This window comes from Prunus avium, chromosome 6 (assembly GCF_965620075.1).
Source record: "Prunus avium chromosome 6, drPruAviu1.hap1.1, whole genome shotgun sequence".
In the NCBI taxonomy this organism is placed as follows: Eukaryota; Viridiplantae; Streptophyta; class Magnoliopsida; order Rosales; family Rosaceae; genus Prunus; species Prunus avium.
This window is the reverse complement of record NC_142289.1, coordinates 24,046,657-24,064,631: the sequence shown is the minus strand read 5'-3', so window position 1 is coordinate 24,064,631 and position 17,975 is coordinate 24,046,657. Positions and strand designations below refer to the sequence as shown.

Sequence of the window (17,975 nt, the reverse complement as noted above, 5' to 3'; positions counted from 1 at the left end):
TAGGTAACGGACTCCAGATTTATCCAATGGGGCTGAATTTTGGATATGTTATAGTACACACCAATTGGAACAACGTCCATGAAGAATGTGGCCTCATTCGAGCTATGTAGGTTGTTGAAACAAAGCTTGCAATATGACCTACGGAACTGGACTGGCAGGGGGCTGTAGCCAAAATGAGTTTGTCTTTAAGCTCTTCATCCATTCATCCAAATTAGGCCTTAACATGCTTGAATTGCATGAATTATGCTCTCTAAAGCCATCATTATTACCTAAAGCTCAATGAACTGAAAGATAAACACAAAAAGGATTAAAAGCACAAGTTTAACTAAAAAACATAACCAAATCATAAGCTAGAAGGGTACAAAATGATATACAATTATGAACCGATCACATTACACAAGACTACATATAAAATTGGAATAATACAACAATAAGTAGAAGTCTGCACATGACCAATGACTATAGAATACAATCCCACACTGCATAAACCTTATTAGAACCAATTTCCTTTGCAGACATTTGATTATAAGTTGGCTTTTTATTATCTCATAATTAGATTATTGCGAAGGCCTGTTTGGGTCATTACGTGCTCACATGTCCTTAAGTTTGTCCTACACTCTGTCTGACTCAATGACCTTATTAGGCCATCACATATGTCACTTTGTATATGAGGACTTGTAATAATTAGTAAGTTCAATCCAACCTAATTTCCACAAAAATTTAATAAAAGATTAAATATATAAAGAAGAGAGAAGAAGAGAGAAGAAGCAAGAAGAAGCATATTGGAGAGAGAGAGAGAGAGAGAGAGAGAGAGAGAGAGAGAGAGAGAGAGAACTGGAGAAGAGTGAAGAGAATAACTTGTGGAGAAGATAGCAGAGAAGAAGATGAAAAGAGTATTTGATTTTTCTCGTAGAACACGTGTTCTTTTTCCCTAGCCATATATTTAAGCGTGTATTATCTAAATTGGGGGTATGTGGGTTGTATTAGTTAGTCAGGTAAGGAGAGTATTAAAAGCCCAATCCAAGTAATTACACAATACAAGTTGCCATCAAACAACTTACATGGACTATTTACTCATATCCAGAGTCTAATACGGTATATCAAACGAGCCCTTAACGTTATATTACATACGTATAGAGTACTGACAAGTTTAACTCTTTTTGTCTGTGCTAAATGAAAAAGGATTAAAAACATTCATAATAAAAAAGTTCAACAAATGACTACGAAAAATTTGGCCTCACATTCATTGAGGAGAACAAAAAATAATGAAAAGTTATTGCGCCTTAAGTACCTGATGAGTTCCTTGTTTAAACAAGAAGGGTGGAGATGGTAACAACATATTCGACTCCAACTTGTGCAATTGCCAACCCTAGGTCGATCAGCTGATCAACGTTTGTAAATGTTAGAATCCGGTTCTACCTTAACTCATATACCGAGAGATAGAGAGAACAATCTTTATTTCTAACAACAGTACAATGCAAATTGTATAGGGCTAAGCTAACCCAACAAACTATCAACTAACCCTAGCCTAATTATGTTTAGGCTAAAAAAAAAATCAATTTGACTTCGTCAACTTAGATATGGATTCCTTCCTATCAGTAAACTGGGCCAGCTTGTCCCGTTTCGCATTATGTGGGTCGTTTTGTCTTGTTGGGCTTTGAACCGACTTATGTTCTTTTTTCAATAACCCAAAGAATGGCTCCTTTAAGTGGGCCCACAGGAAAAATCATCAGGTCAAAACTCAGTATAAGCGAAAGATTGATTTGTCTGTAGACTCTGTAGCATTATAGAGTGGGTTGATTGACATAAAAATCTCTCATTCTCTACCCCGTCTCTGTTCCTGTTCCTGTTCCTGTTCCTGTTCTTGTTCCCGCACTCTCTCTCTCTCTCTGTCTCTCTCAACACACTCTTTTTGGGGAAAGGGTAAATTCAGATATGGCAAAGTCACACAGACGGAGGTCGTCTCTCAACGCACTCTAGGTTTTCTCTAATTTTCCGTAAGTACTCTCATCCTACCCCATTCTTCTTCTTCTTCTCACAATAGTCACCGTACAAATCCATGTCAATTCTTTACTTAGGGTTTCTTGTTTATTTATGTTCTTGCTTATGTTTCTGTATTTTTCTTGAACTCGATGCGTATGGTTATTGTTGAACTCAAGTGAATAGGGCCTTTCTAGGTTTACTAGAGCTCAAGAGTTAGATTCATACTTTGCTTTATGGCTGCTTTAAGCTCGTGTTTCTTTGTTAGATTACTTGAGAATTGTAATCTTTGAATTGGGTTTATTGTATCATAGAGAAATTTGAGATTTGATACCCTAGAGTAAAGCTTCTAACTTTGTGTGTATGACTTTAAGCTCTAGTAATCGCTCAATTATTCTCAAGTAATTGGTGTAGGTCAATGGGTTCGTTTGAAAAGTTCAGTTGACTCGGGCTTTTCATAAATACTTTTTAGTTGTATGCAATTTTGTTGAGAGCTACGATGAGTTTAATTGTATTGATTCTGTTTTTTTTTTTGGTGTGGTTAAATTTTGTTGTTTTTCTGTTAGTGTTCTAGTCTTGTATAATACCATTGATAAGTTAGTTTCTACTAGTTGGAACAAACTCATATGAGTGTATTATGTTCTTAGCCAAATAATATTTTAAAAAAGGATATATAACAGAGGAGAAGAGATCTCTGTATGATTTGTTTAAATTTTAAAAATGTATTTTGGTTGAATTGATATATGTTGTCTTGGAAAATGTGAAGGAGAGAAGTGGAGGTTTTTTTTAATAGGAGCGGATAGGAGTTAGGGGAGGCTTATTTATTATGACCGCTTTTTGATATTTGGCTATTACCCTATTATGGATCATTTGTTCATATTCTGATTTTATTCCTTGCTCTTTCATTCTTTTCTGCTTTTATTCTCTCTCGCTCTCTCTTTCCAGTAGGCTAGTTAACTTGATAGATAACGCTAGTGTGTGGTGTAGATCTATGTAACTCAATAAGAGTACATTTACCTGAGTGCTAATATCTAGTATAATTTTCTGCAGTACTTTCATGAGGTCACTGCATGGAGGGATTGCCAATTTCATGCAAAAGTAACTGGTTGCAATAGCATCCTTCCACAAGAGCCACATTGGATATTAGTACAAATTATTGGATAAATTCTTAGACTGGAAGTTGCTCTGAAAGGGTTTGAAAATAGCAAAATAGAATTACTTCGTAGTGCAAGAAGTTAGAAGAGAGTGCATCAACCTTCAACTTTGATGTCCTTGATGCTAAATTTTGATCAGTGGTATGATGAAGTGAGGGAGGAACCTGAAAAGCATAATTATTGAAAGATTACTGCCTTCATATGTTGAATCTATGGATAGGAATAATTATTAATTGAAGAAGTTTCTTCGAAGATTACTGCCTTCATATTTGGTTGATCAAAATATTGGGAGCACAAGTGATGTTATATCTGGATTCAGGCTTCAAAAGCTTTGAAAAGTTGAGAGCTTGTGTCTTCGAAGTTGAGCATGTGGCTAGTCGGTGAAATCTCTTGACATAGTTGTCTTGTATATCTAGATATTACAACATGGTGACTGGAGTTGATGAGAGATGTTGGCATTTTTTGGAAATACATTTTGTGTCAATACTTGAAATTCGGGTGTTTTCATATGAAGTCTCAAAGATATTTAGGTCATTGTTGTGGCTGTTGATATCATTCTAACAACATGGAGTTTTCCTTCCTGTACAAGATCCTATATGTAGAATAATCTTCAGTAGTGGTGTCTTGTGGAGTTGTGAGCCAATTTTTCAAGGCGGACTTGTGAAATGCTATTATGTCAATAATTTTGTGTGCTTTTCTATGGCTCCTAGAAGATGTATCTTCCCCCAATTTAGATTCAATGATGATTCTGTTGGGCTCTTTTCTTTTTTTGGTTGATCATTTGACCTTTATCTTGTTAAATGCCTTTTCAATACAATTTAATTTATTAGTTTGCTAGTCCAAATGAGCCTCTTCTATACTGAGGATTGTCTGTCAATATTGTTCTTTATGTCATGTTGATGTTTTTAAGAAGGTATTAACATATTCTTGATTATCCTATATTTGACCAATTGGTGAAAAGTCATTAATCTTGATCCAATAGATGGAACTGTAATTGGAAACCACGACATCTCATGTTAGTTTCATGCCACTAACTCATTTAAGTTGGAGCTCTTTCCCTTGATTAAAAAAAATATATTTGAAAGATCCTGGATTAAGCATAGATGCACCTGAAGGATCTTTAAATCAATAGTCGCTCCTGTTGAGTTTTTGTGAGACCATCAGGGTTGGATAAGGCTATGTCCAAATTGAAAAGTTCCAAAAGTTGATGGCGTGTACTGCCAGCAATTGGTAATCTATTAGCATAATGTTTGTCTGACTTCTCTGTTGGAATTGACTGCATGCAATTGGCATCACCCCCAATATAAGACATAAAAGTCCAATTGCATTTAGACAACTCTAGCTTGATTCATCTTCCCGTTCACTAATTACATTCAACGTGTGCAAATATGTAAGCTATCACTCATGTTTGCTTCTATTCTATGGTTTTAGATCTCAAAGCATCTTTATGAGCTGCTCAGGTATGATAAACTATGAAAGCTTCTTTGAGAGGAAGAATTGCTATACCACATATGAGCCCAAAAAAGTTTCAATCCCCTATTGTCAAAATCAGTGTTTTGGAAACTGCTCGGGTGTCGTATACTTCAGGTGCAAGGTGTACAATCAGCAACTGAAGCAGCGCTAATGGTGGCTGAATAGTATGCCTTGCAAATAAGACAACTCCTACCTGCCCTAATTTTGTCTTCCCGATGTTTTCAAAATTAAACCACACCATTTTGTAAAGTTGTATGTGTTCCTTTAAATGAAACAAAATGTTTCATTAAAGGCTGATATTTTAAAGGGAGCGCTAACATTTTGTTCTCGAAGGCTGATTTTCTAAAGCAAAATGCAGTCGTATTTTTATGCTGTGCAACCCCACAAACTCCTTCTTCCCCCTTCCCGATACAATCCAGCCCCAAGTTAGATTTCCTAGACCCTAATTCTCCTCCCAAAACACACAAGCTAGTGTCCCCAAGGCCCTCTTCATATCTCATTCTCTTTTTGTCATGCCACCTTCATACCCCATTCTCTATCTCTTTTCTCTTTGGCACGACAGTAGCTCATGTTGTAATACTTGTAATTTTTATATCTTTTAATTAAAACAATTAAACCCGTAAGGCTTACACCTTAACGCCTCAAGGCTTAGGCTCAGCCTTGTCGGACCAAAAAGCTTTAGAAAACATTGGCGAAAATAATTAAGCTTGGGTTACTTGGATTCTACCCCCTTGGAAACTTTAAACAAAATTATTTCTTTTAAAGGAAAGAAGTTTGGGAAATTAACTTCAACATAAACAAGTACTTGTGCTTGACATAAAGAATGAGTAAGTACGTGTGACTATCTCCTGCTAACTCTGCTGTCTAGCCACTGTAATCATCTTCATATTTATTCTTCACCATGGTCCTGTGCAGAGCATTCACTCTCCCTTGTATTGTACCACGACCCCTCTTTTCTTGAAAGTATGTGGCTTCCTGATACCCAAACCAACATTTTGGTGGAGGGAGTGTATAGATCAAACCCACCAGATTGTAGTTTACTTCATCTTCCATTCCAGTTCTAGTTTTTTTTTTCCCTAACCACATAACTCGAAATGATAGAGGGAAAGCTAGACAATACACTACTGTTTTGGACAAGTTGTATTTTATGTACAACGAGTCTTTCCTTGTACCTGTCAACAATGTGAATTCAAATAAATACAAGCTTGGAGGAATAACTGCAAGTATTATGGTGCATAGCCATACGGAATGGTGATAATATTTTGAAGTTTTTAATGTGTGTCTTCAAACATTTGAGAATAAACTTCATATCATATTACATGTTCATTGGATATTAGAATACAACAATTTAAGCATAGAAAACAAGATAATTATGAACAAAAACATAAGGACGGGTATGGCCTATGGTTTGCCTGTTCTTATAAAGGGGAATGTGAGTAATTAAATTAATGGAAGTTACCACTTTAGATCTTAGATAACCATAATTTATATATATTTTAACATACAAGGCTCTTTATTTTTGGGTGCTAACTAATCTACACTAAGCTTCACTTATGTGACACAAATGCATGACATATCTCAATATGGCTGCCCAGCTGTATGGTTGAGGGATCCCATGCGGTAAGTTGATCGGTATATGTATGTCATCATCATCATCATCATTATCATCCTTGTTTTTGTCTCATTCTTAAGAGCTGGCCACATGTATTAGAGAAAAACTTGTGTAATACGGACTTCCCATCACATGGTTAGTGGCCGGCACTATCCAGTTAAAACACATGTGTTTTTATAAATAAAGGGTGTTATAAAGGTATAGTAGAAGAACTTATTACAAATGTTATGTTTGACTTGATAACGCATGCCACTCAGCCTGCCACGTGACAAGGAAGTCCCCACTCAAGTTTTTCTCCATTTGTTCGTGTATTACATTCTTTTCCACTATACACTGTACACATATCTCCTGTTGACACAGACGTGTATAGATCTGTCATAAATGGTATATCTTCTGCATCCTTATTCCATTAGATTTTCAATCTAATTGAAGTGTGGTTTTATTTCAAGTGTTATTTAAATTGAACTGAAAGAAACTGATCATCTATCTGGTTAGTCCTGCTCATAGTTAATGGTGTAGAATGTTGTGTTTTCTTTTTCATTTTATTGTTTCGCATTTATTTTTATCTTGCTTAACACAAAGAAAATTTCATTATATTTTTAAACAGACTTTAAAAGATACTAAGAAAGCAAAGAAGCAAAGAGTGATCAGCAAATTTTATTGAGATTGATTGAGTTTTTTATTTCTCAGATTCTATTAAGTGAAGGGTGTTGCTTTAAGGAGAAATGAGTAGAAGCAGCAGAAAACGCTCTTCTAAATGGGATTTGGCAGAAGAACCTCAATTTGAAGATGCGAATGTACAAGACAATGGTTGGATGGGAAAGCCAGGTAGGCCATTTCATCATAAAGAATCTGGACGAGAGTGGCTCTCTTCAGAGCTTGCTGGTAGTAATGGTTCAAAATGGTCTGGTTTAGAGACAAATGACATGCAGAGATCTAAGCATGATTTGGGACTTGCATCCAGGGAACCTTTGCCTGGAAGCAGAGGTTCACATAAGATTGAGAGCATCAATAAGGGCAGCAACAGATACATGGATGACTCTATGGTGTGGGATGGAGATGGAAATTGCAGCACGAGGATGTCTCCTGGTCTTGATGAGTGGAGACAACATCGTAGTCGGTCCCCAAAAAGTGGTTGGAGCAGGTCACTGAGGTAGATATTTTTACTCATATTGTCAATTCTGACTCATATGTTTCCTTAAGTTAGTATGTAACCTAGATAGCAATTATTAATGTATGTAATTGCTTCCGCATATGGACTTGTACTCTGTCCTAAAGTAGAGTGACATACACAAGCCCTTCTCCCCTTTGCAGAGCATGCAATTGTGTGCCTTACACATGAATATATATATATATATATATTTTTTTCCTGCCCAACTTATATACAGTATTGTTTGAATAACTCTTGTGTAGCACAAATTCATGATTTATGAGATTTGCTGCTAGAGATTCCCCACAATTATTTCTTCACTTGAATCTTCTGTTTTTGGAATTATAACAGTATCAATGTGTTATCTGAAGAACAATTTTCCTTCTTTCTCCTAGCAGAGTGCAGAATTTGGTTAACTTTTCTTTCTGTTGGTGAATGTTTGTGCAGGGGTAGGAGTAGAAGCTGGAGCAGGAGCAGGAGTAGGAGCCAGAGCTGGAGCAGGAGCCCTGATCGTGGCTATAGGCGGGAATCAGTTTTCCTTGACAGAAATAGAAGCAGGTCAGGAGTTTCAGCTCAATTGTGCAAAGATTTTACGGCTGGGAGATGCAGGAGAGCTAGTGATTGTCAATTTCTTCATGAGGGTAGTTCCAATTATGATGATAGCTGGGAAAGTAGACACAGGAAAGGTGGTGCTTCAAAATACTCCCCAGATACTGGGGACTACCCATTGAAGAGCGGAAGATCTTCTGTGTATTGTACTGATTTTGCAAAAGGGAAGTGCCGGAGAGGGTCATCTTGCAAGTTTGATCACCACCGTGCTTCTGATGGATACAGTAAAGGTTCTATGAATGAAAGGGAAAATGAAAGAAGGAAAAGAGATGCTTCTACAGAGCGAGGTGCTGACCGTGTACCGCACAGGAGCGGCGATATTCCTTGTAAATTTTTTGCTGCGGGAAATTGTCGTAATAAAAAGTATTGTCGGTTTTCTCATCATATCCAAGCACGTGTTAGTCCTGAAAGAAAGTCTCGGGATGGTCGGTGGGGTCTGTCAGATGCAGGCCCAGCATGGGATGGTCCAAAATGGAGTGATACTGTGGCTCTGTCAGATGCCGCAAAGTTGACTGCAGATAATAACGGAAATATTAGCGTGCCAGAGCTAAGGCCAAGTGCTTGGTCTATGGATGATAATAGATGGGGGCATGGTCTGAACAATGATAACCAAAAATGTGCCGACCCTATTGTTATTCATGAAGCAGCCCAGAGGAATGAGAAGGATACACATCTGTGGAAGGAAGATAATGTGGGTGCTCATGTGGGCCTTCCCAAATCAAGAGATACTGAAAAATGGCTTGGTGACATGTCTCCTGATTGGAATTATACGGTACAATCTTCCAAGCATGTTGGAAAAGAAGAGCATAGTGGCAATGCTCTAGGTTCAGAACCTTCAAGTCAGGTGCATGGTGCTGCGTCAATTATGCAACCAATGATAGCTGAAAGATCTAATTTTCTGCAGAACAAGGATATGAGGGAAGATGGTGCTATTCCCTTGCCATATGATGATAGGAATCCAATTGAAAAAAATGCTAGTTCCCGCAATGACCTGAATGTTTCTGCAAATATCATGCCCCGCCAAAGCTTTGACAATAGTGGCCAGAGTTCAAGTGCTTTTCCTTTTTCAGGATTAAGCACAGTTGGGCAAAGTCAAACTCTGATCCCAACTCATCCTCAAGGAGGAGGAATTGTAAAAAGTCCACAAGATACACTTTCCTCAGAGAGTAAATCTGTCATCAAGTTAGATATAGGGGATGCAAAAACATCATTAGTTACTGGAATTCCTCAAGTTCCAAATGTTGTAGGTGGTAAAGAGCTTGCGCAACTTACCAATCTTTCAGCATCTCTGGCTCAGTTTCTTGGAAATCACCCGCAGCTTCCACAGTTTTGTGCTGTGTTAACTTCTAATAATGCTCCATCTCCCTTTGCCAAACCCGAAGGATCTTCTGAGCACCTTTCAGCAGCAGCTATTCAGCCGGATCCAGTCATATCTGAGAAGCCGTATGATCCAATACATGATAGTAGAGAACTTAGAAACAGTAACAATCCTCTGTTTCTTCTGCCAAATAATGCTGAAAACACAAGTGTTGACGGAAAAGTAGACAAACCATCAAATGTTGTATCTCCATCATCTTTTCCTAGTGGAGCAAATGGTAACGATTATCTTCAGGCTCATAATTCAGTAGAACCTAAACATAAGAACTGCCAGTTAAGTCAGCTGGAGGCTCTTGCAAAATCTGAGATTGTCAAGGGAAATAGTGAATTTGGGGGTCAGGAAAGCAAGAATGTAAAAGAAGAAAGCAAGTCCCCAGATATTGGCCCCTTGGAGGGCACAGAAAAAGATGGGGCTGAAGAAGGCAAGAAATCAAAGGAAGTGAAGGGTAGCCGTGCATTTAAATTTGCTCTTGTGGAGTTTGTTAAGGACCTTTTAAAACCGACATGGAAAGAAGGTCAAATCAACAAAGATGCTTACAAAACTATTGTGAAGAAAGTGGTTGATAAAGTGACCAGTACCATGCAGGGGGCTAATATTCCCCAGACACAAGAGAAGATTGATCATTACCTGTCATTTTCAAAACCGAAGCTTACTAAACTTGTACAGGTCAGTGCTGATATGCTCAGCTGTTTTCGACTTTAGTGGAGGATATGTTTGGCATCAATTCTCATAATAATTAATTAATTATCCATCCTTTTCTTCAAGATTTTCATGTGCCCTTAATTCCTTTTTTCCCCCTACAAGTGAGATAGAAAATAAAAATAAAGTACTATAGTTGGCATTCTCATCGTCATCGTTATTATCATTATTATTATTATTATAATTATTATAATTATTTAATTATTTAATAATAATTATTATTATTATTGTTACTGTTATTATCATATTTCGATTATTATAAATAATACTTTATTCATTTACAGTGCTTCTACAATGTAAATAAAGTACGTATAAGAATAGATTCAAAAAATAATAAGAATCGATAATAACAATGAGGAAAGATGTGTGGATTTATTTGGTGGGAGGCATAATTTTTTGTGTGGGAGGAAGATGGGTCTGGATGGTTCTGGGAAGATGTGTGCTAATGTCTACTTGTTGCTCAAATCAACGAAAGAGAAAGGAGGAATGTGATTAATACATCGGAAGTGGGGAATGGAAGGGTGGCGGGTGATGAAAACTTAATAAAAGTTGAAGTAATATGAATCTTCAAGAACTGTATACAATACAGGGTACAGCAAGTTGGCTATAAAATGTCCTTTTGAGGAAGAGAGGGTGAGGATAGTGGTTTTTTAGTGCAGCAATAATAAGCCACCATGTGTAGCTGGTTTTTACATGGCTTTTCTTTAGTCTTGCTGGGAGTTTATGTAGCCGGATTTTTCTAAGGCGTGTGAGGAATTCTTTAATAATGGAGTGACCAATGAGGGTGACTGATGCAATGTGCATTTGTTTAATTTCAAGAAAAAAGTTTGTTTCAGTGAAGATTTAGTGATTTCTGGCCGATTATATTGGTTCCAAGTCTTTTTAAGATTTTAGCCAAGTTATAGACTAATCCAGGTACATAAACTGCATTTGTGAAGGGAAGACAGATTTTTTATGCTGTTCTTGGGGCAATTGAGGTGGTGGTTGTGGGGAGGGAAGTGGGGTGGAGCATGATAAGTAAGAGGGGTCGATTTTCAAAATTGAATTTGAGAAAGCGTATTATCATGCCTAGTGGGGGTTTTTAGATTCTGTGTTGGAGGTGAAACGCTTTGTAGCGAGGGGGTTTTTAGATTCTGTGTGCATTATGCTCCAATAAGTTTACAGAATTACATTTTTCATTAACGCAGATATACATATGTAGATCCAATTTAATTTGCGAAACTAGCTGTTTTTTCATGTGTTACTTACACTCTTCGTTATATCTTGTTGATGGACTTAGAGTAGTTAGTAGTTTGTGTAGTTATGTTTCCAATGGGAGTCCCATAAATTTTCAGCTTTGTATTGTCAACCAAGTAGGGTGGTCTCGTTTTGTTATCTTGCTTACTGCATATCAATTCACTTTTGTTGCAGGCATATGTGGAAAAAATGCAGAAGGGCTAAAAGAGACAGGACTTGAGTTTGTTTATTTCTGTTCTGTCGTCGACAGGCCATCTTAACATTCCAGGTGTATTTATGCTCCTGCAGCCTCTAGACATTGTAGTTTTTTATCCTTCTTTTGATGTATACAAATTGGTGCAAGGATAGTTGAAACTCTAGGCTAGATATAGAGGATGTTAGAGTTTATTTTCTTCTTCGTTTTTTCTTCTGTGTAATGCTGGTGCTTCTTTTGTTGCCTTTATCTTTACATTTGTTTTAAGTAGCAAATTCTAAGAACACATTTGTGCAGCTTTGAATAATTGTGGTTATGTTCTTATTTTTTTCACCTTAATACTTTTAATGGACTTTAATGAATTTTGTTTTACTTCAAACCTCATGTATTTTTAACTTTTGATAAAGTGAAATGCGTTCAAGACACATCGTTTGGCGATGGATGAACAAATAATTTGATTAACAACTCGGATCCTTGTACTTTTGTTGCATTGTTTATGCGTTTTATTTTATTTACCCAAAAGAAAAAAAAAATTATGTCAATAGAAAACTAGATTTTACATCATACTAATTGACAAATGAGAATACGTAAAACAACTAATAAATAAATGCCCAATACTTTTTAAAAAGTCCAGAATATTCTTTCTTTGTCTCATTTCGATGTTATTATTTTATAGTTTCAGCCACAACTTCAGTTGGACTCCCTCCAAAACTTCATTTCCAAAGCTTCCGGCAGCCATCCTCCGATCAACAACCTCGTGGAGTACCAATTAACTCACTCGAATACTTTGTAGTACCAATTAGCTTTTCACATGGTGGTATTTGCCTCAACAGAGTAGGTTTCGTGTCCGATTCGCATAAATAACAAAGATAATATATATTAGTGATAAATTCGATACTTAAATAACACTATTTTATTTGTATAACTTTGTTGTAAGTATATATATTTATACATACATAAATGCTCCTATGTGGACATCCAGATGTTATTATTCTGCAAATGCCATGTATTTTCTACTACCCTTCCTGTTTACAATGATATCCATATAATAATAACTTATAGTCATCTGAAAAAGAGAATAACTATATATATACACACATTGTAACACATAGAGGAAAGCAGAGAGGGGTAGTAGAAAATTCATGACGTCTACAATAATAACATCTGGATGTCCGCATATAAGAATTTGTGTATATATACATCCCCTTCTATTGAGAGATCCCTCAAATACCCTTTAGGATACCCTATGATTTTGTTTCAACAATGCAAACCATCTATTTTTTAGGTCTTCATTCATAGATCATCCTTGCAAAAAATTAGACAAATCAAAAACCGTTTAGACATCTAATTGTGTCCTACAAAATCAATGAACACAATACCTCAAGAAAGTACTAAAATTTCAATAATTTAATTGAGTGGTAAAATGATATCAGATTAAAGTGATTTTTTGTAGATATGATATTTGAATGAATATCTACAAAATTGACAAGTTTGAATTAGTGAAATACAATGCGGAGTAGGCCCAAATCGAAAACCGTTTAGACATCTAATTGTGTCCTACAAAATCAATGAACACAATACCTCAAGAAAGTACTAAAATTTCAATAATTTAATTGAGTGGTAAAATGATATCAGATTAAAGTGATTTTTTGTAGATATGATATTTGAATGAATATCTACAAAATTGACAAGTTTGAATTAGTGAAATACAATGCGGAGTAGGCTCTACAAGGGTGTTCCTCAAATATTATTTGAGGGATCCCTCAATAAAAACTCTCTCTCTCTCTCCCTCTATATGAATATAAGTATTCAATTTTTTTAAAAAAAAAATACAAGTAATTGTCTAACAAGGGAAATGAGAGTTTCTCACACACATACATTATCAAAGTATTATGGGAGGTTTGAATATTAGACCACTTATCTGCAAATTAAGACCTTTTTTCATTAAACTAAATATCTATAAATCAGTGATCCTTTTTCATTGAACTAGATCCTGTTAGCTAAATATACAACTTTTTAGTAAACATAAAAAAGTAAAGATTAACGTTTGTATTCGTAGAGTTTGGTAGCTGTCATGGTTATTTAATGCATCACTTGGACTTTCACTAGAAACAGATGATGGATGTGCTGGAAAACACTGGACTCACGTGCACCAAGAGACTAGAGAGGGGGAGAGATGGGTCCACATAAATGCTTTTAGGACTATATATTGCAGCGCACGTGTAAGGTTAGGCTATAGCTTGCTATTGCAGTTATGAATTTCTCATGTACTTTTTTTTGGTTTTGGATGTCTTATGTTTGTCTGCTATACCACACACTATCACAACCTTGTGACATTGGTTGTTTGAATTTTCAAGTAACGAAATTGAATAACCGAAGGAAAGAGGAAACCAACAAGAGGTTCTTTTTTTATAACTTTTTTTCTAAAAAAATAAATTAGTGAACATGAAATTTTGCTAACTATATATATGCAGTCGGTATAATACATTACTAAAGCATGCACTCTAGGGTTCTATTTAAAATATCCAATTTTTTCAAATAATACCCGATGATTAGGATTCAACTAAGCAAGTTACTTAATATAACTTAAAATCTGATTTATTGTATTTTTCGGATTCCAAAACTACCCATATTTGTAAGTTAATGTGTTATTGGTTGTTAGGGGGGGGGGGGGGGGGGGAGATCTTCAAATAGTTGTAATGGATGTAGGAATTAATTAAGAAACTTATTTGAAATTAAATATTAAATTCAACATTGACGTATTAGTAATCTATTGGTGATTAACGTTTTGGTTTATTTAATATAAAAAAATTATGTTGTTTTCCTTTTATGAATTATACGACTAGTAATCTATTTTATTATAGTTTAATGAATAATAGTGTACATTCTAATTATGTTAAAAAATAATTTGATAATCTTTTTATTTTTTATTTTTTTAAAATGAAACTATTTTTTTTTCTAAATAATGTATCTATTTTTTTCTCTAAATAATGTACCTTTTTTTTCCTCTAAATAAAGCACCTATTACTTGTTTTATGAAAAAAAAATTGATCATCTTTTTATTGTTTGTTTTATGAAAACATTTTTTTTTAAATGAACCTATTTTTTTATCCAAATAATGCACATATTTTTTTTCTCTAATAATTTACCTAGTATAATGAACCTATTTGTTTGCTACATTTTGATCTATTTTTCTCTCTAAATAATGTACCTATTACTTGTTTTATGAAAAATAATTTGATAATCTATTTATTTTTGTTTTATGAATTTTTTTTAAATGAACCTATTTTTTCTCTCTAAATAATGTACCTATTTTTTTTTTCTCTAATAATGTATACCTAGTAAAACAATTTACCTAGTATAATGAACTTATTTTCTTTTTTCTAAATAATGTACCTATTTATAATTTATAAAAAATGTGCATAAATTCAATTATACAATGTACCTATTTTCTATAAATTATTTAGAACCTATTTTTAATTTATGAAACATGTACTGAAATTTCAATTAGAAAGTAACTGACCTAGTTTTTTTAATTTTTTGGTAAATAATATACCTATATTTTTATACGTATAACTTTGTATTTATATTTTTCATATTTACATTATTGGATATATAATTTACATTTTTTTTTGTTGCAATTTTAGGGGGCGATATGTTAGAAGGAATGGCAACCAAAAGAAATTGATTGATATGCTATTAATAGGGAGTTTTAATTACAATTATGGCAGTTAATGAAATGCTTGGAATAAATTATAAATAAAATATAAAGTTTGATGGCAATGATGTAAAAACATATGAATACTATGACCTCTTCTATCCTATTGGTCATTTAAGTTTGAAATTGGGTTTTACACATAGATTTATAGAATGATGGGTATATGTCTAGGAAATAGAAATTGTAGGGACCTATATTGGACAAGCCTGTTATAAAAAAAAAATATATGTATATATGCACATAAACTTTCAAATACGCACCAAACAAAATTTAATACGCTACAATAACATTTTTAGCCTGTAACATCCCGAAAAATTTAGAATTTATTTTCCTATTTTATTTTTAAAAATAGTACAATATAATTTGTTTTCATTATTTTGTTTTCTCATTATTTTGTTGAGTTTGAAAACTTATACATATATATTTACTATTTTAAAAGTACCAAAATGCCTTGGTAGATATATTTTTTACAAAAAAAATTGTTGCAACATGGGGAAAGGCAACTTCACCTCCCTCCTATTCATTCCCTCTTCCCTCAACTCTTCAAATCAAAAGGATGAGTCACCTAATCTAGATTGATGACTCACCTCCTCATTCATTGTTTTCATTGGATTTTAATAAGTAAATTATCTTAATTAGGTGTTTCACTCTGCGTACTTTCGAGGAAAAACCCGCGTAAGGTTAAGCTAGTTGGACATGAGGTAGGCTTTCCTAATTTCTCGATGATTGGGCTATGCCATTTTTAATCTTGGTGCTTATAAATAGTACTATAAATATGAATATTATTTGATGTTATGTAAATATTAGTATTAAAATATTATTTGATGTTATGTGAATATTATTATTGAAATATTATTTGATATTATGTGAATATTATTATTGATAATGCTCCGTTGATATTATTTGATGTTGGGTATTCAAGTGATTAAAGTTGAAATATTATTGTTCTTATATGAATTATAATTATTCTGCAGAGATTAATGATATTTAAGCTGCATTACATATGCATCATAAAACGGCTGTGTTTTGGGTTTATGTGTGATTTGAGGTATCTCTAAGGAGTGAGAGAAGACCTTAGATATATCTGAGTAAACATGTGGAATATATTTAGGTGACGGGAGAAGAGCCTGAATATATTTAGGTGATGAAAGCATCATCTATAAGGAAAAGTGAAAGTTGAGAAATTCGTAAATAAAAAATTAGGTAAATGAAGGATGGGCAGAACCACAGTGGTATGGGATGTGTAGGCTTGTTTACCATAAGATATGAATTAGTGGGATTATAAGGGAGTGAGTTCATGACATCATCACATATGCATAATTTATCTTATATTGTTCATTTTGTGTTACGTGATGCATGATACTTTGATTAATTGCAATAACTAACCTTGAGGGATGTTGTTTGACGGTACCCTACTGGGCGTTAAAATGATCACACCCTAATATAATGTGTAGGATTCAAGGCAAGGATTGAGAAAGCGGGTTTTCCACCAAGTTAGTAGGCACTTGTTGTGTGTGGTTGAATTGTGTAATATTAGAAAGTAGTCAATTGTTAGATATGCATCTTAGTATGTGTATTAAACTACAAGCTACTGTGACTCTAATTATGTCTTATTAAGTTTTTATTTTTGGGCTCTATTTCTCATAATACCATTGTTATAGGAACTTATTCTTATAATTATGGTATGACTCACACCCTGATTCAGAAATATTCTTTATTTTCGGATCGGGTGTAACATAGCATCACTCCACAATGTAATTTCAGGATCCGAGAATTGTGTGCATGCAACATGTTAATGACTAATTTTCATTTTAAAATTAACATTATGAATTAGTTTAACAATAATATATCAAAGGATTAAGCTGCTACATCCATGATCGTATTAATTTATATACTTAATAGTATACGTTGAATAATCCAAATGCCATACCCTAACATCTTCAAGAAGACAATAGCAAGTTAGCAACTATACTAGCTATAGCTAGTTTGCTTATCATTTCCCGGGAGCCCGAAGAGAAACTAACTGCATGCAATTCCAATGAGGTTTTTTTTTTGTTTTTTTGGTCGAAATCAATTCCAATGAGGTTGGTTTTTAATTGTGAAGGCTCAAAGCTGTACAATTAAAGACCCAGCAAGCTTGAAACCACTTTTGCCACCTTTTTCCCAAAATGGAAGCTTGAAATTCCTCGCACTCTAAAGCAAGTCGCTATAACCTTGCGGACTCTGAGGAGCCCAATTAAGGAGCTTGAATTTCAAGACGCCCTTTTCTAGCTTGTCTCTAGCTTTGCTGCTTTTCTCTTTTGTATGCTGGTGCCAAAATAAATGCGTGGCTAGCTCCTGTCAGATCAGATCAGATCTCATCCATCCATATCCAATGCTTCAATATTATTCTTCTTCCTTACATTTTAGCGACTTTTTACTATTGATAAAAGTGCCCTAACAGGCTACCCCACCCCCTTCAAAGTCCCTACTTACACACCCAGATTATTGTTTTTGTTCTTTTCAATATTATTTATACTGCTTGTTTGAATCGAACTAGTTAAAAAATATATATATATATATATATATATATATCACAATTTTGGATGACCAGTTCCAAAAAGAAGATTCAACCCATTTGTTTGTAGCTTTCTTTGCCTAGATATTCCTTTTACAGAAGACAAAATGCTCACATGGATAATGTAGTTGACGTTTTTATCTTAGGTTAACTTTCATCTAACAGGGGCTTATAAGGGATGAGTTGCTCTATGAATTGCCAATTGATTTCGGGGTG

General features: G+C 34.5%; 1 protein-coding gene across 1 annotated transcript; it reads left to right on the top strand.

Annotated features, from left to right (window-relative positions):
• Positions 1 to 1,779: 1,779 nt before the first annotated feature.
• Positions 1,780 to 11,817, top strand: LOC110769087 (zinc finger CCCH domain-containing protein 38). The gene is made up of 4 exons (XM_088254783.1): positions 1,780 to 1,997; positions 6,910 to 7,372; positions 7,817 to 10,022; positions 11,466 to 11,817. Exons 2-4 carry the CDS (start codon positions 6,945 to 6,947, stop codon positions 11,493 to 11,495), a joined length of 2,664 nt encoding a protein of 887 aa, XP_088110909.1. The 5' UTR covers positions 1,780 to 1,997; positions 6,910 to 6,944; the 3' UTR covers positions 11,496 to 11,817.
• Positions 11,818 to 17,975: the final 6,158 nt, after the last annotated feature.

Bases quoted from the DNA above. Each gene is read 5' to 3' on its own strand.
- LOC110769087 (XM_088254783.1), top strand. From the start codon at position 6,945: ATGAGTAGAAGCAGCAGAAAACGCTCTTCTAAATGGGATTTGGCAGAA. The intron at 7,373-7,816 runs GTAGATATTTTT...ATGTTTGTGCAG, and splicing joins GGTTGGAGCAGGTCACTGAG to GGGTAGGAGTAGAAGCTGGA. The intron at 10,023-11,465 runs GTCAGTGCTGAT...CTTTTGTTGCAG, and splicing joins AGCTTACTAAACTTGTACAG to GCATATGTGGAAAAAATGCA.